Consider the following 27,116-nt stretch of genomic DNA (forward strand, 5'->3'; position numbering starts at 1 on the left):
GTTGGAGAAACCTAGACAACGGACAACTTTTTTTTCAAGGTTTTGAGAAAATGCTTTGAAAAGATGAATACGGATGGAAAAGGGTGGAAAGTGAAAATGCTCAAAATGTTCGTAAAGGCAAAATGGCCCGATGTTGTTTTACATCCGTTTGGTCACTCGTTTGAACTGTTGGGACGTTTTCTGGAAAATGGACCTGGATTTCTGAGGTTCAAGCAAGCTGAGATTTCCTTCAGATATGCTCCTCACAACTCTTCGAGGCTTGTTCTCCTCTGAACCTGAGGACAGACACCAAACAAGGAATAGTATCAAGACTGAACTAACTACACTTTTCTGTTCCTGACAGCTCTGAATAAATGCATACGAATGATGATTACGAATAATTACAATTACATTTTAAACACTTTTGCAACTTTGAAGCAACTAAAAAGCAATAGTTGAAGAAAAGAGCAATGTCAAACTTATACAAAAAGAAGATGGTTCTGTGTTGACACTTACCAGCAAAACGATGCACTCTGAGTGGTCTCCGAGCCACTGCGGGGTCTCTCTTTATACGCTTTGGTGCAGAGAGACTCTGTGTTAACTCTTCTCTGAGGCTGTTACAGTGAATAGAACGTAAAGAAAGTTATCAAACACAACATCAAAAGTTCCTCACCATATACAACTGGATTATCTCCTAATAACACTCAGAACTGACTATTCATTTTGTCATTTTGGTGACAGTTCTGTACAGCTTTAGTCCGGCCCCAAATAATCCTACAGGCAGAACGTTAAGTATAAAATAACATGATTTACAATGATACAAGACAAAAAGCCAGGGCACATTACCGGTTAAATTTACGCTTTCCTTGTGCAGCAGACGTCATGTCCATGTAGGTCGGGTTGGCTCGCCTCACGTCTTGTAAGGACGGGATCTGTTGTCTACAGAGCAAAAGTTCACGTTACCATGACATCTCTGCCGTTTGGACTTCACATGGAAATAAAGAACATTTCCCTTTGAATTCAAAATCAGATGATTAAAACATAAAATCGATCATATCTGATCATTTTTTGTATGTACAAATCTGAACGTTTGATATTTGATGCTTCGTTTTGATGCACCTGCATTCAGAAATTTGGATATGCAAATTTTGTTATCTCTCACATAAATCTGAAGCAGGATTTTCCCCCCACGACACCTCCAGGTATAAAATGAGTAAATCAAAGTTTAAGGGTTGGGCGTTCCCGTTTTTGTTTTTCTAAATAAGAATGTTATTTAAACTGTTGCTAACACACTGACAAGATCACATCTTCTTGATTTCCGCAGTTTTACATTAACTATCTATAAGTTTCAAATTTTAAAGATTCCAGTTCAGGCAAAGTTGGATTTGGCATTAAGTTATATTCGACATCTTTTAACCCCATATAATCCTTTTGTAGCTCAAAATTTTCCTACAGGTCCATACTTGATGGACTGATGTTTACATTAATAAGCACATAATTGTGGATAAGTTGAAACCAGTGAGCTGCTCCAAACTCACTCTCTGGCAGAGCTAAACCCAAAGTGAGCACATGTTCCATTACAGGACACAGGACTCATTCAGTCACATGGTCAGTCTCTATGAGCTGCTGGTGGAATTTAAAGACAAGACATAACGGGGTGTTTGGAAAAACCTTCCACAGGAAGTCACTTTTTGTCCTTTTGGTGTCCTGTCTTTGCATGAACCCTGCCCAGGGAACTGTCTGACCCACCTCGCAGTTCACTTTTCTACAGCTGCCAGAGTAAAACTTAGCACCAAGTTTCCTGAAGTCGTTGAGTCTCTTTCTCTAAATTTGCATTCATCATTTACAATGTTAGCACCATATGCAATGGTCTTGTATTGAGAAGTATTTACAAAAGGTAATGCCCTTTCTTGCTATCTAAATGCAAGAGTTTCCCTTTGAGATTTGAGACCTGTCTGTTGCAGGACAACTGAGTTACCAGGTGCTAAGTGCTCTCATGAAGTCAGGATTAGCCCCGATCTTTAGTATTTGAGGAAAAACAACTCCTCATGAAACAGTATGTTTGCGGGGTAGCACAGACGTTTTTCAAGCAATTTGATTTGTTTGTATTGCGATTTCGCTGATTGAGGCGATGCATTTTGATTTTGAGGTTGGTTAGGGACACATTTATCCAACAAATAAACACTCTCAATGTGTTAATGTGAAGGCTTCACTGCTGGGAGCATCATTCACTAACACAAACCCTTTCTGCTGCTATAGCTTGAAATATTTCCTATTTTGTTTGCCACCTCCTGCTGAGACACCATGACGCTGCTCAGCTCAGCTGACTTAAGCCTCTTGGCCCAATGTTCCAGTCTGGAAACTTGCTGCTGGTGAAAATACTTATACTATTTGCACTCTAGTCTCTGGCTTGTTTTGAATAAGGTTTGGGGGATTTACCACTTTTGAATGGTTTAGTTACCACCCTGACTGAGCGTCTTTTACACAGAATTCTTCATTTGCTTTGAAACTTTCAGTGGGCAGCCAGAGGGATGTGTTTTAAGAATATTCTATGGAATTCATTTGACACATGCCTGTGTTAGTTCCCTCTGAAACAATTCTTAAAAATGCAATGGATTTTTTTTAATTAAATAAAAAAAATTGCAATTCTTAACATTTTCTGTACTGCAACCAGGCTTGCTTGAAAATTTGATAATTCATGCTTTTAGGGAGCAATGTTTAATTCAAAATACAAGAAGTGTCTGGGATAAAAAGGCATGAATATTGAACCAATGTTGAATCAATGTGCTTGTGTTAAAGAGTTAGGCATTTTACCAAGATTAGCATGGGTGACACAGGGAGTGTTTTCCCTCTGCAACAATTTATTTTTAAGGAAACATCAAGAAAAAACAGTGGGGATGTCCCTGATGTTTTAAATTCCATTAAGAGAGTTAATGACATTCATAATTTGTGTTTGCTATTCTTATCAAAAGCTTCAAAAACAGCTAATTCAAAGATTCTTGGTGAAGGAGTAAATTCAAATTTCAACCCTCATTACGTGTTTGTGACAATTGTGACATAAAAGTGTGGATCAATTTAATTAGGGAAACATATAAGTATAAGTCTCTGCCAATTATAAGCAGTTGGTGTGTTTTTTGTGATGAAATTTTGTGAACATTTATGCTGCTTTTTGTATGCCTACACATTTTTTTCATATTCTCTCGTCTGGACAAGTACTTAAAAAAGCTGCGCGGCTATTGGCTATTGATTGACCATTTGCTAGCTTGTCAAGACATTAACAATATTAGATCAACTCCGGGTGATTGTGAGTGCAGCCCAGAGGGAAGGATAAGAAGCATATGGACAACAGAGAAATACAAAGGCATGTGTGCTACATCAGATAGCAGTTAATGTTAGGAAAATGTAGGCCTTCATGTTTAATGGCATATGTACAGTAGAAAAGGATTTTTTTGCTGCCAACTAACTGCTCCGTATGTCAGACGTTAATTGTAATGACGCTAATATTGCTGACTTGTATGCTTTAACATGGGGGGGGGGGGGGGGGGGGGTCTTATATCAGTTTTGGTTTCTGCTGTGACAGCAGTATTTTCTTTGGTGTTTCCCAGAGTGTCTCAGTTCCCATGAAGAGGAATGTTTCCTATAGTTTCCTTTCTTACAATATTTCATATTTATGTGAATAGAAGTGTACACTATTGTAGCAGTAAATGTTGGAGGGACCACAGGAGTGCAGTAGGCAGTATGTGGGTGTATCGACGCATTCGTTTACGACTACTTCAATGTGTTAAAAGGCTGCACCATATGGACTGCCAAGAGAACCAATATACTGTATGTGTAGAGTCAGGAGAACTGTAATCCACATTACAAGCCAGCATGAAAACTGACTTGCAACCAACTGTCAGAAGGGAGAAAATATCTTCTGAAATCATGTGAAGTGTGCAGTGTATAGTAGAGGGACAGCAAGTCTCAAAGATTTCAGTTTTTCTGACAATTCTGGCAAACTACTTTTTGCAAAGACCAAAGAAAAGAGCAAGATTTATATGCCTGAATGTTTTAAAATGGAATCTGTTCATGTGAACACAGATATTGTTATTATTATAACATGCAACGTTTTGAGTTTCAAAACATCAAAAGGTGTTGCTAGAAAATATTGTTGATATCTAAATTCACTAAAATCATAGAGAATGGCTAAAACAAACTGGGTCTTGCACTTAACTTCTAAATCATTATATACACTGCTTAACATCTTCAATTCAAAAGAATAGGTAAGACATGAACATTTTCTCACCTTTTAGTAGGAATCTGGTTCCCCTCATTGGCCTTGGGAGGATGGAGTAGTTGGCTGGGACCTGAGAAATCCGTGGACTTGGATGCTTGACAGGGACTACCGCCGCTTATTACGATGGTTGCATTACTTGCAGTTTGATCATCATTGTCCAGTATTTCAAAGGTCATGTTAGGATCCATGGCGCTGGAGGAGCTCAGTGGCAGGGCCTGAACAGTTTTTTGAGGAGGTTCTGGTGTGCACTGGAGTGGGAACATGCCCTCCTCAAACACTTGGGCCTTGGCGACGGTCCGGGGGCTTTGCGGCGGCAGTGACGCAGACAGATTTCTTCTTATGGGCATTCTGGGAGGTGGTTCTTGTTTCATATCCATCTTTCCTCTACCTAAAACACAAACAAGCACTAACAGTTAATAGAAATGAAACAAACACAGCAGCAATAAATAGAATTCAACCTGTGAAGGATGAACAGGGAAAAGGGAGTTTTAATCAAAAACCCCAAAGAAAGCTAATCTTTGCTCATTTGACAGAGTAATTTGTGTCCCCCCCCCCCGTGCTCTTCTTTTGAAGACTTAGTGGGAAAAAGTGATGTCACATTCATGTACCAATCAGATGAGTTGTGGGTTTGCTGCTTATGCCTGTCACTGTCAATTGACGCTGATACAAAATACACCCACACAGTCCTGTTGAAGCCAGTTCATTGAGTTTTTGACTGTTAAAACTGTTTAAAAAAATACTCAGATGTTTTATAAACATTTGATTCTTGCTTATTTAGTCATGAATGTTTAATCTAATTTAATAGAAAAATACTTGAGTGGCACAACTTGTTTCATATAAACGTATATGAATTCTGCAGCAAATTGAAAGGGGAATGTCCCAGTATTCCTCTTTCTGTATCCAGTATTCACTGTCTTTTAGAAAATATTAACTGTAAAAAAAACGGTCTAAAAATTGTCTGCAAACTAATTTGTGTATGCAGTGTTTATTGGTCCAAATGTTGCTGGTCAAAATGTCACATGACATAGGATGCGGTGGGGCAGCAATGTCAGCATGTTACTTTGTGACTAAAATGTTTGCTAATAGAATGAACATCATCTCTGCAACTGACACTGTTTCAGTTCAAAGGGATACTGTTATCTTTAGGACAGAACATTTTGCAGTGTCACTCATCCATCATGATGCTTTCAGGAAGACAGAAGGCCCACATGTGGAAACACATGGAAAGGTTGTGTCACCTACACTGGCTTGTTAGACACAGCAACTGAATGTACCTTTGATGATCACCATGTCTGTTGACCGTTTTGTCAACAGACCTTTTCATCAGCTGTTAGACTTTATGCAAGCCTTTGACCTACCTCACTTTTGGTCCTTGAGAAACAATTAAGAAGAAGTCATATTGTTACATCATTTCCATCTTTCTTTGCAGATGCCGGGCTCTGTAACAAGTCAACTTTGAAATGCATTTATCAATGCATTGTTTACAACTAAGGGCTTTGAAAGTGAAAGCAAATCAAACCACTTTACACCCTCCCCAAGTGATGCCGTCCCCCATACTCACTCAGTAATCAGTAATAAGCGCTGAAGTGCCAGCCTTAGGCTAAACAGTGCAATTTAAAAAATGTCACAACAGAGAAATTAGATGGATTGTTCCCTTAAGTTACATCAAAGTGTGATCAGTAGTGTTGGAGATATTATGCATGGTACAAGGCAATTAAACATTATAGTGCCCTCCTTGCACATATAAACTTTACAAAGCTGGAATGGAGCTGTGACATGCATTATTACCCTAAAAAGCATTGTGTGTTATAAATAGACCAGAAGACAAGATTTTACCTACTAGGAACGTCTTTTCTTAAACTGAGGAAAACGTGGTTCTCAAAACACATGACTCTGAACTCTGTGAACCTATGAAAGAAGAAAATGTAGGTGCTGCTGCAGGTACTACTACTATCAAACACGTTTTGTTCATATATCATAGGGTACTTAGCCTGTTGCTTCTGTAATGTTAAAATGTAGCATCCCAGTGAGTACCAGGGGACAATAAAGTCACGGACAATAAATGTGCCCTAAAGCAGTTTCCAGTGTGCTAATATTAGCTAGCAGTTCAGCGACAGCCAACTGCATTACTGGGTCTCAACACAGCAAATACCTCAAATAGCCAATTTTTTTGTTAAAGTTTCTCTTTTTTAGCATAAATACTTTTCTCTGTCACTGCTTTCTCATAGTAGGCAGCCAGTTACGTGTTCACATTGCTAGCCAGGAACTTGTGTTTTGAAGTTCTCGAGGTGTGATTGTATTTGATTAGGGCATGTAACAGAGGTTGTAAATTTTTATTATTTTGTGAGGAAAATGGGGCAGTGACTGGAAAAAACGTGTGTATTCTTTCAATAAGAAGGTTTTTGGCTGAGATATTGTGTGAATTTAATAAAATGGCAAGTCCTCCCCAGAGTTTGAGCAGAGTGTGCTATTGCGAAAATGTACCCCATAAAACATAATATGTCCCGTCATTCCAACCTCTGCGCCCAATTGTCCCCCATAAAATCAAGGGTATGATCAATGCTGTGAGCTAATTCTTAAATTTTACAAGCTGTATCAACATTTATTTTGTAAATTAGCCAAGTTACAAGATGAGGCCGCAGACCGATGTCTGTTGACCTGGTCAAAGATGGTTTGTTAGAGAGAGAGAAACACCACTCTGTACAGTTTTGATATTAAAAAAACCTAGTGAGGATTGCGCCTTTTTGCTGTTCAAAAAGACCAACAGAGTGATGAGTCAATAAATGATCTAGCATCAGCGTAATTTTCCAGCCACACATAGTGTAGCAAGATAGCAGTCACGTACTGACTAACAGATAGTGAATAATATTTAGAATCCACAGCCAAATAGCACAGGGATTGGTTGAGCTTTCATTAATTAGTGATAATTATTGTTGTTAGACTTTATGCAAGCCTTTGACCTACCTCACTTTTGGTCCTTGAGAAACAATTAAGAAGAAGTCATATTGTTACATCATTTCCATCTTTCTTTGCAGATGCAAAGAAAGAACCTAGTGAGGATTGCGCCTTTTTGCTGTTCAAAAAGACCAACAGAGTGATGAGTCAATAAATGATCTAGCATCAGCGTAATTTTCCAGCCACACATAGTGTAGCAAGATAGCAGTCACGTACTGACTAACAGATAGTGAATAATATTTAGAATCCACAGCCAAATAGCACAGGGATTGGTTGAGCTTTCATTAATTAGTGATAATTATTGTAATCAAATTCCCAACAGGATTGAGGTTTGTTTAACTTTTTAAAACATTAATTAGGGGTGTAATGGTACGTGTATTCATCCTGAACCGTTCTGTACAGGACGTTCGGGTCAGTATGCGACTTTCTCGGTTCGATGTGCCCTGTGAGACAAACAATTACTGTCAAAATAGTTGTTTACATTTTTCAAAATAAATGACCAACATTTTCTAAATGTTTCTATTTCCCTGCAGTGCAAACAACATACCAAACCGTGACCCCAAAACCGAGGTACATACCGAACTGCGAATGTTGTGTACTGTTCCACCCCAGCTGTAATACAAAGCTAAGTTTGCACAGTTAAATGCTTGAATTTAGATCAGTGTTGAAATTAAAATAGATCATGTTTAGCCTGAACGATAATGAACCCTCTGTTTTTTTCAGCATTATTCATTTTAAACACTAAAACAGGATTACCCAATTATACATATCATAATAATATATTCAAATACTGATCGATAGGTGAAATTTCATTCAGTATCTTTTTGACCCATTGTCTCACTTCATTTAAAAACAACAGCAACAAAACCTTGTACAGGTTGCAGAGCAGAATGAGGTTAAATCCCAGTGTCTGCATCACATTATGAACACCATTACACTCTGGCATTTCCTGCATAGGTGTGGTGGGGGTTAGGGAAGGGGCTAAAAAAGGAAAAATGCCAGCACATAAAGGAAGTGAGAACACTTGATGCAAAGGTGAATCACTGATTTATACATTACCCTAAATATCAAAATGCAATATTTAGCAAATGTGACTCAGACTTCAGACAGCACACTGAGTGAGGAGATGATGATAAATAGCCCTTTCTGTGGCAGAGGAGTTGTCCCTAGCAATAAATGGCAGCAGAGTTCCTTCAATCACATATTTTTGGCTTGTAGGGGATTAATACATGCATGAGTTGCTATTTCTGGTGGAGGCTGCACTGAATTAGGGTCGCCTGGTTGCTGCTGCCTGTTTTTTATAGTGCGCCTTTTCTGGTTGGTGGAGCAGGGGAGTTTACGTCTGTTGACGTTTTTTCCTGCCCTGCTGTGGATCTGCATTTTCATGAATGAAGCTCAAGAGGGATTGGGAGGGTTAGACGCTAGACAGACAGAGAAAAACATTTGAGGGTAGGAGGGAAAGACAGGTAGAATGGAGGAAAAAGCCAGACTAACAGACGTTTGAAGCAAAAAGGGACAGAAAAATCTAGGGAGGAAAAAATAGATAAGAGAGAAGTGAGGAGTAGAAGCTCGAACGGGAATATAAAAAGAACAAGATAAAAGGGGCAATGGGAGGTAGCTGAATGAAAACTCACAAAGCTATTAATAAATGCATGTGTGGACATGCTGTAATCAACACTACATTGTGGAATGCAGAAATGTTCCTTCAAAGTGATCACTTTTGTGTCATTCGCTATTATTAAGCAGTCCACAAAGAGTTAATGCTCTTTCAAAACCCCAACCCTTTCTAAAACCGGTGAAATTTGATTGGCTTTGCAAGCTGCAGGGTGGAGCTATTTCTCATAACATGCTGCAGTGACTACCATTAACAGCTGAGGAAGCAGTAAGGGACTGACAAACAGCACCAGGATAAGATCAGAGCAGTTTGTCTGAATACTAAATAAAAGCCTTGTTTATTCAAACATCTGTGCTATTTCAACTCTACATAATTTAGAATTTGTCAGTAATCCAATCATTTAGCATAGCTGATAATGCTGCACAACGTGTATAAAGCTGTACCTATTGTGTCTATATGTCTGTGTATACTACATGCATGTATGAGTCGTAGCTCTAGACTCAAATTAAAATGTACAGGGTGGTTTTCAAGGATGCAAGTGAATGCATAATTGAAGAGGATGCACAGTTATGATTTTATTAGAGAGATGAAACTGTGGCTACATGATCCCAATAATGGGAAAATAGTGATGCAAAGACTGAAGTTATTTAAAGGCTGAATAAATGACATTGATCAAACTATATGGCTATTCACTATTAAGCTATTGCTAAGCCTTTAAAAGGCTTGCCTGTATGTTGTGTTGAGATGGAATGCATGTCTGGACAATGAATTATTTCATAAGGTGCTCCTGCAAGATGGGCTTTATATAGATATTATTGACATAATGTTAACTTAAATCTTTTTGTGTCAGGCACATTTAGCTGTAATGATGTACAGCTGTGTCCACTATTGTTGAAGGTACATTGTAATAGTTACTTTATGGATCTAAAATTCTTAGTTTAAGGAAGGCTGTGGGTTACTACAATACTCTATTGCCCTTGATTAACTTTGTTGTTAATAACCAAGATTAATATAAGTATTATTTTATTAGTGGAAGGTAAAAAGTAATTAATAGTGTTTTACAAACACCAAATCTACTTTAAGTTTTATTGTGGGTGTGTCAAATGCTGCATTAAACTGAATGAAGTTAAAGTTTGGCCATTTGAGGTTTTTGTTCAAATATAAAAGCTCACCATAGTAATGCAATTAGAGTGAGGGTAGGTGTTGACACTTGTGGAAAGATGACCACAAATATTTTGGCAAAGAAAAGTTAAATTATGAGAAAATAACAATAATTGACCAAATGGAAAAAACATAAAACAACTGGCTTGTAATGTATAAAGTAGGGTCAGACGGATGGAGGATACAGAAAAACCTTCAAAACCAAATTAAGTGAGTTCACTCCATATAAGTTGTAGGGAAATTTAATAGCAGTGGTGACAAACTCCCTGGTGCGCTCATGTTTCATTTCCATTCAAGGAACTCTGGTCATCTGGCAGGAGTATTTTCTTCAAAAGTTACATTTCCCACAATATGTTTCAATGAAATGTAGACCACCTGCAGTAAATATCATTACAGCCAATTTGAACTGTAATATTTCACAAAGGTTTTTGTGTTACATTTCCCCAATGGTTCCCTGTGTACAGTTTTCCCTCTATAAAACTGGTTGTGAGTATTCATCATTTCATTATTCAAGTCTTGGCCTGGACAGAATGTCTGCAGCACAACTATAAATCACATTATATTACATGTCTGACTTTTATTGTGTATTTTACTATTCTGAACAAGTCCTTTTAGTTAAACTGCTAAAAAACATGTTCAGCAAATAAAAAGCAGCATGGCAGAGTGAAAATTTAGGTTTAAACAATTAAACATTTATATGACACATTAAAACCTCAACTTTATGATCTGTGTGTTCTGCTTCAATAAAATGCCGCATCATCTCTTAAAGTGTGTTTGGGCAAGTGTGATGGATTGAGCGAAAGGTGACGAGTAGAGAGCAAATAAGTGAATGATTGAGGGGGAGGGGGGATTAACAGGTATGCAGGGGTTTTAGATTAATGACTACAGTATGTTAGCAAGACGGGGGCGAGAGGAGAGTAGATTTACCTTTCGGTGATGGAGCAGCATTGCACAATGATGTTCTTTTTGTGTGCCCCTCTGCACCTGAGAATTAAAAAAAATCACAAAGAGATTCAGGGAGAAGCAACCACAATTCATCATCACAATTACAACAACACAGAAAGCTTGAAAAGCAAAACCACATACAGGTTGTATTTTACATTATCACCAAATGTTTGAAAAGCGCTTGCTTGTGTTCTGTTGCTTTTACTTGTTGGTCAAAGTCAGCCCAAAGTACTGAATATTTTAATGAAATGTCTGACAAAGTTTTTTTTCCAGCACTTAAAAAAGAGCCATGATTCAAGCATTTCTCATTGTGCAGAAATTCAACCAGCTAAATGAATTGTGATTCTATCTTTTCTTCAGAAAAAGTCAATCTAATGTAATGTGGCAGAGACAGGAAGTCAGTAGAAACAGTTGGCAGTGGAGCTTGTCATTCATAATGATTTGCCTAATGACAAAGTCAACCTGGAGTGTTGTGGGTCCTACACAAACATCTTATAATCTTTTAAACTATGACCCACAGGAGGCTGACAATTATAACTGTATTTAGGGTTGTCAAATCCTTTGTATTACTAAAAAAATAATTTTATTGAAATTCAAGAAAAAAAACACTTTCGAAGAAGTACTAAATGAAATACAGTTAGAAACAAGCTGCAGTGGAAGAGAGGCACGGGTGCAGAGTTAACTGTCTCACAAATGATAAGACACCATCATAGTAATTGAGTACTGTTGGCCAACTTTGGTTCATGCTCCACTGTCTGTCATGGCTTATATGTCATGAGGGCCTGGTGCTGCTAGGTCATGCAGAGATGACAGTTAAAAATGAACTGGGCAATCTCACTGGCCCCACAATACACAGTAGACCTGGACTAATGCCAAATGCACTGGGCCTTATTGAACTACCTCACAGGACACCTGACTAATATATTAAACACTATCGAAAAAATTTATCTTACATCCAGGTGTCACACGTGTACACTTTTTAATCTCACAGTTTAGGCCTGCCACATTACAAAACCATCGAATGAAAGAAATATGGAAAAACAAATCTAAATCATAGCAAAATTACACATAAACACACACTATTTAATTTTAGATGCTTTCTGTAATGGTGTAGTTTTCATTTGGACTTGCAAAATATTTTCTTGGAAGTGTTAAAGACAATTAAAGATAATTACCATCTTTAACCACAGCAGCGTGTGTTTAATGAGATACTATTCATGTGTGTAACATCCTGACTAAAACAGTGTATTACGAAAGGGGCATGTCAACTGTAATTATGATTTAAACAATAGAGGTGGTCATTTGTAAAAACAAAAACTGTTTAAGCGTTAGGTATGACCATATGTGCACCTACATCCCCTTTTGAAAATACAGTACATGAAATAATACTAAATAATAAAAAAAAAAAAAAAAACACTAAATGTTATGTTAAAATGACAAAATAAGAAGTTGCAGTGTACCATGCCTGATGGCTGAAGTGAACTTCAAGTAAACAGATTTAAATAAAAAACTTAGTAAGCTATTCTAAAAACATTAGCTAGCTAGATAGCTAAGATGCTTCACGTTAGAGGGATGAATGGTTGAGGGACATACCATTACCAGTTTGACAGATTCTTTCACTGCAAAACCTCTCTCTCTTTTTCATGCACTTGATAAGAGGTAATTGAGGGGGACAAATCATTTATATGTAATTATTGGGGAAACCTGCCTCCTCATAAAATGACACCTTCTCTATATTTCTTCCCATCAACACAAGATGATAAATGCGTGTGACTTATTGTTTTTTTGGTCAGTTTTCACAATTAATTTATTTAAGATCATCTCAGTTGCTCTTTAACACTTAATCGACATTTTCCACGGAGATGTCTTCATTATGAGCAATCGCCCTTTTTTGCAACATCTGATGTTTTTGTTGACCAAGGATTTTGTGGTCATGTGGTCAGGTTTTCCTGTATTCATCAAGCAACTGGCATCTTCCCGGTCAGGTTAAGTGGCACTAAATTTTAAGACCAAAACAATTAGTCGATTTATTGACCAAGAGACAATGAACTGACAACTTCATGTTTGAATTAATTTATCATGGAAAAATGCCAAACATTTGCTGGTTCTAGCTTCTTAAATGTGAGGATTTCTTGCTTTTCTCAGTTTTTAAAAAAATACGATTATAAATTCCTTTTAAGTTCTAGACTGTCAGGCAACACAGGGCATTTTAAGACATCGCATTGGGTGCTGGGACAGTGTGATGGGCATTTTTCACCTTTTCTGATATTTAATAGACTAAAAAAAACTCATCCATTAATCTAAAAAACAACCGACGTATTAATTGATAATAAGCAGTCACTAGTTTTGTAATTTAACCCAAACAAACCATGTAAATGTATGCTAAATAAACAACAACAGAAGAATAAATAGGATGATGGGAGTATGATGACTTACTGCAGGGGCTGCTCTGGTGGTATAGCAGATGTGAGAAAGACAGGACAGGTGCCAACTCGCTGCGGAGCCCAGCGCTTCCCGCCTCATTTGTCTCCTGCGATTCCTCTCCAATCCCTCCACCTTTCAGCTGCTGCCCCACCGCTTCCTGGTCTGCCCAAACCACGCCTCTCTCCCGCAACACAAGGTGCTCTAGTTCATGGTTCTCCATCTCATCTGCTGCTGTGACCAGCCCGGCCCCACGCAATGCAGAGTAGTGCCGACTATAAGCCGGAAGCAAGATGTTCACCATTCTGGTATGCAATGGAAAAATAATGAGACATTCTTTTCTAGGAAAAAACACAGGTTACAGTGAGGTGAAGTGCAGTTTCTCCAGCTGCTGGTATTGTCAACCTACTTTTGCATGCGTTTGTTCTCCTGATCCTGCAGTGCAGTGAGCTCGACCATCTGCTTTATGTGTTGTTTGAGATCATGTACCTGCAGCTCCAGTCTGTGGCAATGAAGGCCCTTCTCTAATGCCTGAACAAGGGGGAGAAGTGAGGTCAGAGAGCAGAAATGATGAGGCAATAGCCATTCTAACATAACAGCATATTGAATTAGCACTCTGGTGGGCAGAATTGGAAGAAACAAAAGGTGGCTGGGGGTCAGGATGCTAGAGAGAAGATGCAAAGTTCTGTTTTCATCCATGTTTCATCAGAAAAGCTGTCTGCTCAGGGTAAGGGAGGGGAGAGAGAGAAAAAAAAAGAAAAGAACTCTGACGTAAAGAAACTACGAAACAACAGCAGAGAGAACATTTGACCGGTGGGTGCGTCATAGTTCTGGGTCAGTTCCTGGAAGAAAGGATAAAGAAGAAAAAAATAACATGGGCATGGTTTTAGGTAACTGGCTGCTGTGTGAGGGATGAGTAAAGGGTATTGATTTATTCTCTTCAGTGATCCACGAGTGAGCTGGAGAAATAAAATGAGCACGGTTCTAATTACTGGGAGAACAGATGGGAAGAAAACAAAGACAGTCATGACACCAGTAGAAACACAGCCTACCTTCCAAAATAAACAAACAAAAAACACCAAGCAATGAGTTTTGAAGGATGTAACCCACATTGTCAAGTTTTTCTCTATATCTAATCATGCTCATTTGTCTTCTTATATTAACTCAAACTATTTCATCCTGTCTACAAGTTGTGTAATTAAGTATCTAGTTTTACAACCTGAGCACCTCCACTGATCTATTGTCCAAAGCCTGACAAGAATTTATGTACTCCATCACCGATGTCAGTGTAAAGTGTTGTTGGAATTTGTATAAACATGGCTCCAAAAATTGTGTTTACACAATTTCAATTAGGTAAAATCACCAGCAATCACAATAGACTTGTACATGACTTCTACATGCAGTTGTTACAATAATACTAAACCATGAAGCCATTCTATTTTTTTCACCAAGAAATAAACATGATTAAAACAAATTTACGTAATTAAAATAAAATAATAATAATCAAAAAAATATATATATACAAATTTGCCAGTCAGTCACAAAGCTGTTTTTCAGCACCTGTAAATGTGAAAGGGTCAACAAGTTCTTCTTACCTCTGAGGTCTGATCATTTGACTTCAGCAGCTTAATCTCATTCTCGACACGATGGAGCCAGCCATCATTGTCCAGGAAACGTGTTTCTGCCTCCTTCAAACGTTTGCAAATGTGTTGCTGCTGAGTGCGTAAGCTGGCAATCTTCCGCTCGTGCTTACAAGTGGCCTATTGAAAGCAACAACAACAAAAGCTCATGTAAGTGATATTATGAAATCGTCCATTGTGTGTTTGTTGTTGTTGTGCTAGTGCTAGTATTACATACTATTAATTGTGAATTTGGTCTATATAACAATAAATATGGCAATATGGCAACCAGGCTTCAGTCTAGAAATATAGATTAAATAAATCTATAACATTTGTTAAGATTTGATTGTTTGAGAGGTAAATCTAAAACTATTTATTTTAAGATTGAGGATTTAAAAAAAAATAAAAGTTCTAAAATGCAGGAAGATGATTTAGCACCATTCTCAGGAAAATTGTTCCCACAGTTACATTTATTTTGGATGACAATAGACCAAAGTTTGGTACCAAAGAATCTTAAGAATTCACTTTTTACACTTTAAATGGTATTTACAGCTGGGACTAACAATGGGACTCCAATGACAGAGAGGAGCCAGGAACTGGGGAGCAGTGACCCTGTCCTGTAGTGGCGTAAATGAGAGGCTAAGACAACTATAGAGAACAGAGAAGTGAAATGATGACTCAGCAGCTGTTTTTCTGCGGGGATGATGGAATCTGTGGATAGCAGCGTAAGCATCAACTACCTTCTCAGTCTTTTCTTTGGCACAGAAATATTGGACCTGCAGGTTGTCCTCCTCACTGTAGCGCTGGCGCAGCTCATTCTCCTTCAGTTGTCTCTCCAGATCCAGCTGTTCTCTCCTGATTTGGGCCCGGCCCGAGAAGATTCGCTGCAGATCTTCTGACACCCTAGAGAGAGAAAAGAGTGATGTTCAAATGTTACAAACTTTGCTTTAAAAAGGGCTGCATGAGGAAATTTGAACTTGAAACGTGAATTAAACTTGGAAAAATTGATGAATTGGCCCCTTAAAATAGGCAAATAGGTACACGTGTGTTCATTCAATTCTGGTTGAGGCTGTAGTGTTGTTTTGGACTGTATTATACTGAAAGGTGATTTGTCTTTGTTTAGTCACATACATGCGGGGGAAAGAATAATAGAAAAATCTATTAGTATAATGCAATCCAATAAAACATCACTATCACAGGGATTCAAGCCGTATGTGATTAGGAGCTGATGTGCCACATGTAAAAAGCATATTTATATTAATTGCTGTGCCAAGAGCTCTTACAAACCACATATTCATGTATTTAACACATCCTAAAAAGGTCATGAGGTATAGTTTTACCAGCCCAACAGTTTACAGTAATACAACTAATAATGATGACGTAAAAGTATACCAATTAATTCCATCAAGTGTTGGCATGACTAATACAGTTATTTACCGCAATTCATTAATGATGCTTTAAGTCTAGAGTCAGTTCTTAAGTCGTGTTGTTAACCTTTTAATATAAGCTAGAGCTTTCACAAGATGCCAATTCTGTTCAGACTGAGCCAGAAAGATATTCTTAGCTATATGATGTATATATGTATTCCTGGAATAGAGTTGAGGTGATATCCAGACTGGATGCAAGTGGCTGTCAAGTTGAGTTAAAGCAGGAGGAGAGACAGGAGAGGCATGCAGGTAAATAAGACTGGAGAGCTGTCGCTGAAATGTGACTGCACTCTTCAATGTAACTCCAGTGACGTAGGAGACGTCGTGGCCTTGCTAGACTGCTGAATTTTTAATAGTGTGAGAAGCGTGCAGCCTCTATTCAGAGCCTCTCACTGTGCGAGTTGTGAATTCTGATGCCAGTGAATGAAATGTGTGGGAGTGAGACTCATTCAGCTTTTCCGCGTCCCCCGCCCCCAACCCAAATACCCCGACAGATGCCACTGTATGCCTTAAAGACAACAAGATGGGATGTGGTTGATCTGATTTCTGTGCAAGAAATAAATGTGTATATATCATTTGAATTAAAATAAAGGCACTACACAGCTGTCCCTGTCAAAATTAATTTTTATCGAACACTTGCATACATTTATACTCAGAGGTACCTACTGTATATTTGTGGCAGATAGTTAAGTTGCATTTTTTTTTCTCCAAAACACAAATCTGTCAACGGATTTCAGTCTGGATCCTTGGACCAAGCAGTAAAGTAGTCCCTGATTAGATAGCCAGATTGAAAACCAGCAGAGCTCAGCCCTATGTAATGTCTTTGAATGTATCATCCTGTTTCAATTCAAGACAAATACTATATGGATAGACATAGCAGTAATTTACATAATAACAAAAAGGAGCTTCAAATTTAAAACTGGAATAATGCTTTATTAAAGGTTTACCTTAAATTGGTCTGAAAGTTCAATTAATTACAGACATACTGTTTATCAATATTTTAGTATCTGGCTGCTCTATGCAGGTCCACTGACTACAGTACAAGTTAGGAGTGAATGTGGAAAAAAGAAAGTCCTGTGTGTTGCAGAGCTCAACTTCTTACATAGGTGCTGGTACAATATTGCAGTTTTTATTCTAAAACAATAACACCAAAACATACAAACACACATCCTTTTTAGATTGTTAAAGAGCAACATTTAAATTGTGATGAGTAGTGCAGCATGAGGTCACCACTGAAGATTAACTGCTTTCAAGGAAGTAATACTTTTCCAGGAGGTTCAAGAGCCCATTTCATGGGATAGCATCTAATGAGAGTAACACAAATAAGTTGTTCAAAAAGTAAAAAATATCAGGTATACTAGGTGTGCTGTGAGCTGATCTACACAAGGTATGGAAACTAATCAAGGCTTTTATCAGCAAATTTGGCAGTATTGGATCACCTATTCTGACACTTGGTGTCCAGTACACTCTGGGTAGGTCAGCTGGCAAAAACACCACGAATGCATTGTACTGTGAATGCGTGCACATAGCAGAACAAACATAAATAAACAGAAGCTAGCATTTTCAACTAATGATATCCACACTGACACTGCGTGTTACCGATCAAAGCATGTAGAAAGGCTTTGAGTAAAAAATAAAGTGGCTTTGCTTCTATTTTAGCGACATTTTGCCGGTGCACCACAATGCGCAGGGGTTGCTCCTGGTTGAAGACTTCATTTGAACTTTTGTTTATGCAAAGGGTGAAGACAGGCAAGTTTTTCACTGTCATTGATCTCTCCACAGTTATTAAGTTATTATACAAAACATTATAGGTCTCAAACAGACATAATTGCAGCCAAATAGCAGAGAACATCTAGTTAGGTGACCTCAGGGTTGCATCACTGCCTATTGTCAATGCCTTGAGAACCCCCCAGAAGAACTGGAGACAGTGGGCATGGAGAGGAGCTTCTGCTTCTCCCAACTAAAGGCTACTTTGCTTAGTCTGCTACAACAACTACTGCAGGACAAGTTTCAGAAAATTTATTAATTGTTAAACAATAGGTCACAATACAACAGCTGCATAAAACTATATTAAATAACCTGTGATACAACTACAAATTATTCTATTAAGCACTATTCTTAATATAAACACTGAATTAAATGACTCAAAATAATCTCAAAGTGATGCTAGTTTTGCTGATCCCACTGAGAATCAACACCACAGACTCCAACTCTTATATTTTTTTAACAACTTTTAGTAAATGTTTTGGCCTGTATGTTTGATTTACAAGAGCTCTCCAACCTGCCAATGTCAGCATATAAACTCATGTCTGTCTCAAGGCTCATTGCTAAAAGTTAATTTTGAAATATTTATTGTACTATCAATGTAAATAAATGGATAAAGATACAACATTTAAAAAGAAGTTGTCTATTGGAATATCATTCTTAATTTTACAACCTGGACCACCATGCCTATTTACACTTTACATTGCCTGATGCACTTCATTAGAAATTATTATGGATCTGAAGCCACCAGGACCACGTGTAAAATCACAGGCCCCATGAATGTATCATCACTGATAATCATTGTTAAATGCAGGCTACTTGCTCTTTCTGCCGGCAATCAGTGTCTGTATTCCAGTTACAATGTTTAAAATAAAAAAAGGTTTATGATACATAGAGAAACAACTACTGGTTTGTCTCAGGTTACACTCTGAATCACACTCATATACATGCTTACCTTTTGAACTCTGCTTGTTTCTGGGAAGAGATCATGTTAAAAGCCCCAGGCACCATGTTCTTCTCCTCATATTCTTTTAGTTTCTGCTTCAACTGTAGAATCTTTAGAAATGCAACAGAACATTGAAATAATAGTCAGAAATGAACTATTGATCATGGTTTAAATGAGAAATTGAGATTTTCTAGATTCTTTACATTACCTCTTGCCGTTGCTTTTCACATATCACTGCATATTGGCCAATGTGACTGTCCAGGCTTACAACATTACTCTTCAGCTGATAGGTTAGGGTAGAGAGAAACATTCAATGATTTAAAAGGAATTCATACATTTAAAGTCCAAGAATCACATCAGTCATATTACAATTAACAGTATAAAACAATATGATGACTTTAATACTAACCGAGGACTTAATCTCCTTGGCCCTGTTGGCATACTTAAGTGTGTTGTGGGTATCATCATATGACTTGGATGAAGGGCTAACATTGGCAATCATAACCGTCCTGCAGTTTCCTCCCAAGGAGTCTTTAAGTAGCCGTGTCAGCTTGCTGTCCCTGTACGGTATATGAGTTTTCTTACTCTGAAACAAATGAGAAAAATTAACATTAGCCCAAGGAATAAGACCATTTTTGGATGTTTGGGTTCACTTGTGTATACAAACTGAATCCTCGAATCCACTACTCGTGTCAAATGACACAAATAAAATTAAAGAAAGAAAAACTGCGTTATTGCTGTGGTATGCAGAAGAACACAAATGTGAGGTGCGCCTTGAGATGCATTCTCCATCTGGACAAGCTCCACAAGAGAATCTTAGTCTTAGAGGGGACCAATAAACCTAACAGGGAACAAAATTCAGTATGGAGTGTTCATTTTATAGGTTGTTATAGCAGGGAACAACCATCCACAACACTGGTCTTTCTGCAGCTGGTCTGTGAACTCAGCTCAGTCTGTAATAATGGCATTAGATAAACTACAGCTGCTTAGGTGAGTCACAATCTCGTGGGAATTGGGATTGCAGAAAGTCACATTAAAATTAAGTAAAAAAGGAGTGTAAAATGATCTCTTTTGGGGTCTGCAGCTGTGTGTGCACTTCTCCCTGGAAAAACCCTAAGCCCACATCTGGATTCAAAGACCCATACTATAGTTCATGTCAGGTCCAGGGAGTTTCAAGACACAGTAGCTTTGCCAAATTGGAAAATCTCCTTTTTAGTAAGAGCAGGCATTCAAATTTATTCTTTCAATAAATTCAGTATCTAAAAGTAACAACGATATTTCACCAAACTCAAATGTTTGTTTTGACTCCATTAGCTTGGTCAATTATGGTGGACCTGTCATAAATTCAGTTTAAAACGACCCCCTGCAACTTACAGGTGAAGCTTCAAAAGGAACCCAGCACATGTCCACACTAATGCGGACATAATTTAAAAAATTCCTTTATGTATCAAATGGGTTCTGTCCACACTAGTAGTTTCAGAACTTTTTCTATAAGTTTGCTAGAAGTTGGTTGGCTCTCTTTCTGGTCAACATCTTTTAATTGGCAAAGAAAACTGTTCATTACTTCCAGGATCGGGTAAGTAGGGTTGGGACGTATTATCATTCAACCTTTTTTCAGGGTTCATAAAGCTTTTTTTTAAAGAGTAAAATTCAAGTACTTTTAAGCTACTTAAACCAAAATGTTCCATTCTGAGAGCAGATGGTCGCCCTCATGATGGCAACACCAGACACAGAGCGGAGCGGAACAGAACCCCGCCCCCCTTCATTTCGGCACCCATGTCAGTCAATCTAGCTGCGGTCCGGTCCGGTCCGGTCCTTTTACTGTGAAGCAGGTATAGGTTTCAGTCTTAGATTCAAGAACTTTATTTGTGCACATGTAGGATGTGCATTGAAATGAAAAATGGCAATGCCCACAGATGCAGAACACAGATCAAAAAGCAACCACAATACAAAAGAAATTACAATGTTTACAATAATATTAGTAGATACAGTTATAATATATATAAAAATATGATAGAGAAATATATGTTGTGTCTCTGTTTACTTATATGTGTGTTCATGAGATGATGAGTATGTGAAACTTAATGCACATTGAACTTAGCCAACTAAGTCAGCAGCTGCTATCTCACAGTGTCACAAGGGGTTATGTCTGATTATGCTTACCATGTACCTCTCTGGTCTGTTAACTTCTACTCTCCATGATCACTTAAACTGTTTTTTATCATAGCAGGCCACACAAAATTCAAGTTCCAATGGACATGTCTTTTTGTTTCTGCTGTCAGACAACTGCAGGAGCATAAAATAGAGATTTAAACACAGGTCGTAAATGCTACGCGTTAACAAAGATTATTAGACTATTAGAGATTGGAGGGGGCGACAGAAAGTTTGCTGTTTAACATTGCTGCCAGGAACCTGAGGCCTGTACTATGATGCAAGTTCAACGCATCCAGGATATCTTTTCGTTATCTGGCTTCACTAAGCCTAACAACCGCGATCGCGCTAAGCACAATCACATGGTTATCAACTCGGTAAGTCAACCCAGGGTTTCCCAATCTAGCCATGAGTGCGTTCACGTAAAAAGGGGCGGCATCTGACCAGTCACAAACTGGTCTACATGTCTACTGGCAGAAGAGCAGACTTGGGAGAAAATAAAACATAAATATCAAGTGCTTCAATCAGTCTCTGTTGGAGGATGATATCGATATACAAAAGCACAAAAAATGCACACATAAGTAATTTTCTCCGACCAGAATCTGTAGCTCTCATATAAAACATCAGGGAAAGCCAAAGGGATTTGCCAGTCTCTGAACACTCTGAGACCATCCCATGATCCACACCATGCTCCACGGGATCTTCTATGATTGGTGATGCCATTTTCCAAGAGAATTGATTGGTCAGTAGTCGGTGCTTTTATACGAGTTGATCCGATATCTCGAACATAACCTGCTCCGGAGCAGGTTAGGTTTGCAGCATAAGTTACCATGGCGATGTACCCCGGTAAGAAGTGAACCACCTTTGTAACTCTGAAAACCCAGGGTTAACCCTGAAGTTACCTTGATAACCTCAAATCCTGCTTCGTAGTACAGGCCTCTGGCCATGTCTGAAAATGTTGACAACCACACATAAGCATTTTCAAAAACGCTTTCTCTGTCCACACCACTAAGCAAGATTAGCAGTATCAAACGTATCCACTTTGGACAACATTTTCAGAAAGCCCCTTTTTTGTGGGTGGGAAACACTGGCCTTGTGTGGATGGAAGGCCAAAACGAAGAGAAAGTCGTTAAATGTATCCGTATTGCCTAAGGCAAACAACTTACAACAAAAACCTCTGTGCAGCATAGCATGAAGATGACATACTGAACATCCCAAACAGAAGTAGCAGACATTCTTCTCTCACTCAAACAAATGGCATGTCAGCCCAGACACAAGTGGAGACATTCTTTCCTGTAAACAATGGCCACAACATGAATTCCTTGTCTGGCAACAGTAAACACTGGACCATCAATGACCATGGGGATAGGGTGGGGAAGGAGTGGGGACAGGGTGGGGAAGGAGTGGGGATCAGTGGTAGGCATTGTAGGTTGAGCAGATCAAAGTATGAGTCAATGACTGCTACACTCCTCTACAATGGTGGGCAGGGTATAATACTCACTGGACAGTGTCCATGAAAGAACACAGTTTTAACCCAAGAATGAAGTAACCTGTTGAAGAAGGATCACATTTCAACATGGCTGTGGTACATTTGCACAGTACTTCCTAAATGCCTGTGGCCTGCTTGCGCCTTGTCCCATGAGACTGGTGTGTAAAATGAGAAGACTGCTTGACAGGTTAATGTATGCAACTGGAATGAAATAATACCCAAATACTCAGTTGGCTCTCCACTTCCCAGGCTCTCTGTTTCATATGGAGGCTAGTGGTTAACTTCACATACCTATGACCATAATAACTTAAGAATGTGACAAAAAACTTCCATCTGCACTAATGATTGGCTGACCAAATACAAGCATAGAAAACAATACTAAGAACATTTCATTTCTGTTGAATATTGCTGGATTTTACCTTATTTGTAAAGCACCGTGTTACATTATTTCAAAAGGTTTTGTAACTTTTATTAGATAGTGAATCACAAAGTAGCATTTCATTTGTTATCAAGCTAACCAAACACTTTGTTCAGTTTCTACAGTCTAACAGTTGTTGCTGTGCGCAGCTGTCTTCGACAAATAGGAGGTGTCTTCTGTGCATTCAAAGCACCAAGCACACAACACTGTTTGAATGTTAACTCGTTGTGAGCGGATCACTAATTTCAAAAAACTGTTAAAGATTTAAAGGGAGACCACATTTTACAATTCTACAGACTCTTTTCCCATGATTTCTCTATTACTAGAAGATTAGCAAATTTTTTTAAAGGTTTTTCGAGGTCCCAAGATTTTTTTAAGAGAGGGTACCCTGGTACTGGGGCATAATGATCTTGGAAAATGTGACCAGTGTTTGCAACAAAGGCTGGTCCTTTAAAAAGTTGACATATATCCCCTGACTACAATATGACAAGAGCATTCATTGGACCTAATGCCTAAATTACATATGATATGATATTACTCTAGTTAAGCTCATCCTGGGCTTTGTTTTCCTCATTTTATTTCCCATAGTTTGCATGATGGGGCCACTTAAATGCATGGAAAACAATAACTATGCAGCTTGTGTAAGCAATGCACCAGAAATCTGGGCACCAAGTTTTGCTCCATTTTGCCGAGTTGTCAAGTTTATCTAAAAAGTAATCCTTCATGTGGTCGTTAAATTATTAATGAAACACTCCATATGCCATCTACAGTATATACACTATATGTAGGATAATATAAACTCACCTTTGGGTCAGCAAGAGCATTGATAACATTTCCTAGGGCAAGAAGTGAACGGTTGATGTTAGCACCTTCCCGCAATCGTGCCCCTTTGGCGTTGGTGGCGCTGGCTCTCTCTGAGCCCGCCAGATCAATCAGGCTCATTTTGGCAATGCAGACATTAGGATTGAGGCTGGCGGTTTTGTCCTGCTGTCTCAAATATATCTGGAAAAAAATTATACAAAACTGTCAATTTAAGACCATCAAGAAGCAAACTGTGATGCATTGCTAGATGTTGAGTGTAACAAGATATTTTAAATACTCATTATCTTACCTGCCCACTTGTAATTGGAGAGTTTGCAGTTAAGCTTTTGTATCTACGTTTTTTCTTTTGTTAATTACTATCTTTTTAAGTTGTTTTCTTATTATAAGTAACGACATCATGCTACAGCCCAATTGTCCTTTGGGATTTCAATAAGACTGGATTGAAATACCTGAAATACAGCATGGGACCGGGAAGAGGTGGCATTCATATCAGTGGGGTGCTGTGTCCTGTTGCGATTGCCAGAATCCAAAGCCTCAAGAATGTGCTCTGCAGATTTGGGCTGTATAGAAAAACAAAACAAAACATAGAGGGTGTGTGACCGAGTAAAGGGCCCGATTTGGAACCACCCCAGTGTACTTGCACACAACAACAGAACAGTAAGGCGGCTCAACGATGAATAGTTTAATACGTAACCATGTAAGTGTTTGGTTGTGCATGATACATGTTGTTACGTACTAACCTGATGCAGTGTGAGGCCCTGAACAACCACTCCTTTAGAGCTGTCCTCTCTGACTGCAAGAGGACCTGCATTAGCCAACAAGTCTCTGATCTGTTCATTGTAAACCTGTAAACAAAACAACAAATATAACTGTAAACAGCGGCAAATCCATGAAAACCATCCCATGTGATCAGTTAAGACAAACATTTATGATTGGGTTAAACCCTGGATATAGGAAAACCTGAGAGTAAAAAAATATCCCCATTAGTCTTGGCCATTTATTGTTTAATTACCAATGAATATTACAACTGAAACCCCTCCGTCAAAGAGATTAACTTTGACTAAAAAATGAACAGGTTTTGCACTGATGTAGAGAACAAAAAAAACAAAACAAAGACAAAAACAATAAAGATTCAAATATTCACCTCAAGATATGAGAATGCAACAGCAAACTCTTTCTCCTCCTTGGCATCATCCATGCGTTTGAACAGCTCTTTCATGGTGCAGTACATGACCCCAGGTTCATTTTGTGAGCCTAACATGGTATGTGTCTTGCCTGCTCCCGTAGCACCGTATGCAAACACTGCAATTCAATTGCAATTGAAAGACAACTTACTATTAAGTAAGACATGTATTTATAACAATTCTTATCGCAACAACTACAACATCGAACTTAGAGCATAACCACAAACTCTAATGTGTGGAACGTGAGCAATGGAGGCATCAAATATACTATATTTCAAATTAGGCTGAGAAAAACCTCCGGCTGATCCAAACAGCTTTCAATGAATCAGTGATGACTCTCTAAAGCCAAATCTGTTTCCGGTCCGGTTTGCAGCAGGTACACCAGCTGTCAAAATTTCCCAATTGTACCGATTTAAAACACTGGAACTGCACAGCGGTGTGAGCTAGTGACCAGCAAGTGAACCCTGGAGCAGACAAAGTAAATTAACAGCAGCCTGCAGTTTCAATTAATGATATGGCAGCGTGAGTCAGCAAGCCATGTTGAGAATTTCTTTTTTTAAACAGCTCTAAAGTGGTGCTGGTGTGTCTCATAACTGCATTTGAACGTCAGTATTTGGTCATGCTGGAGTTGAAGAGAGGTGGTCAAATATCCAAACATTTACTGCCACAACAGATTAGATCACTTTATTAGGGAGTCCCTGAAGGGTCACGTGGGATTTGCGTTCCCTCGCAATAAGTTCTGCATGATCTAGCAATATGTTTTGCATTCCCTCTGATCCATAGAGGAAGGCTCAGCTGTATTATGATACAGTATTATGTATTGGACTGTCCCTGGTTCTGACCCTAGCATGAGTCGGTGCATCCTCAGCTGTGGTTGGCTTAGGCGCACGTCTGTATCATTGCAGCTAGATGGATAACTATCCTTCAAAAGGAAAACCATGAAAGGTGAAGCGAGATCCATGCTTTACTATATTAATGCAGAGTCATTCAGCTGTTAGACATATTCAAATTGGTTTACTAATTTTAATTTAGGCTGTCACTAAGGGTATATATTGCAGCTGTATTACTAAGGACAAAAAAAAAAAAAAAAAAAAAAAATATATATATATATATATATATATATAATTTAGCTACTAAATATTAAATGACTCAGATAGGGTCTTGATGTGAAAAAACCTGATTGGGATATCATATTATGTGAATTTTGCACTAATATTTATCAATTTGTTACCTGTGCAGTTAAATCCATTCATCACACCGTCCAACACTCCTTTAGTGGTGTTCTCAAAGATGTCAACTTGGGTAGAGTTCTCGTTGAAGACATGGTCAAACACAAACTTAAGGTCTTTGTTAGCCCTCTTGTTGATGTTTCTGTTTCGTACTCTTTGTGACCCAAAACATGACGTGTCCTCTTCCTTGGGGTCAAATATGAGCATGTGGTTATCAACAACCTGGACCACATTTCGACAGTTTTCACGCTTCTCACTGTCGCTGGTTGGTCTCACCCGAACAACCACCTTGACGTGGCTGCACACATCGCTTGCCATTGTGGTCCCTCTGCAATGACTAAAGTGTTGCTGCAAAACAAAAACAAAGGGTTAACCACATGTTTCAGTTACAAACACCAGTATCATTTTATAATATATAATTTTATAATAATTAAATCACACAAATTGAGAAACATGGAAAAAAATAGACAGGAGACAGCAGGTGATGGAACTGCTTTGTGTCAAGTCGAGGGTCTAAGGATAGAGGGTGTGTGCTGTTCAGATTGTAAAGCCCTTTGAGACTTTTGGGAATTTTGGGCTATATAAATAAAATTGACTTGACTGACTTAAGTCACCAACAAGTTACTTCAGCCTCCCTGAAATGCCTCAGTCTATCCTTAATGGCAGTGCAGATGACTGATATGTTTGCTAATAAGAGTGAAGTAAAAATCTAATT

General features: G+C 38.4%; 1 protein-coding gene across 1 annotated transcript; it reads right to left on the minus strand.

The window, feature by feature from the left end:
• Window positions 1-138: 138 nt before the first annotated feature.
• kif18a (kinesin family member 18A) lies at window positions 139-26,719 on the minus strand. The gene is made up of 17 exons (XM_070909065.1): window positions 26,404-26,719; window positions 25,133-25,290; window positions 24,729-24,833; window positions 24,438-24,548; window positions 23,971-24,168; window positions 19,518-19,694; window positions 19,317-19,391; window positions 19,118-19,218; window positions 15,712-15,874; window positions 14,948-15,112; window positions 13,762-13,883; window positions 13,368-13,657; window positions 10,914-10,970; window positions 4,265-4,643; window positions 826-918; window positions 496-593; window positions 139-275 (listed from the first exon to the last, which is right to left on the minus strand). The coding sequence occupies exons 1-17, from the start codon at window positions 26,717-26,719 to the stop codon at window positions 139-141; spliced, it is 2,745 nt and encodes a 914-aa protein (XP_070765166.1).
• Window positions 26,720-27,116: the final 397 nt, after the last annotated feature.

This window comes from Enoplosus armatus, chromosome 1, assembly GCF_043641665.1.
Source record: "Enoplosus armatus isolate fEnoArm2 chromosome 1, fEnoArm2.hap1, whole genome shotgun sequence".
NCBI classification, from domain to species: domain Eukaryota; kingdom Metazoa; phylum Chordata; class Actinopteri; order Centrarchiformes; family Enoplosidae; genus Enoplosus; species Enoplosus armatus.

Excerpts from the sequence above, each read along its gene's own strand:
- kif18a (XM_070909065.1), bottom strand. The coding sequence starts at position 26,719 with ATGGCAAGCGATGTGTGCAGCCACGTCAAGGTGGTTGTTCGGGTGAGA. Across the intron at positions 15,113-15,711 it reads CCAAAGAAAAGACTGAGAAG|GCCACTTGTAAGCACGAGCG; the intron begins GTAGTTGATGCT and ends TGCTTTCAATAG. Across the intron at positions 276-495 it reads CAGAGTGCATCGTTTTGCTG|GTTCAGAGGAGAACAAGCCT; the intron begins GTAAGTGTCAAC and ends GTCTGTCCTCAG.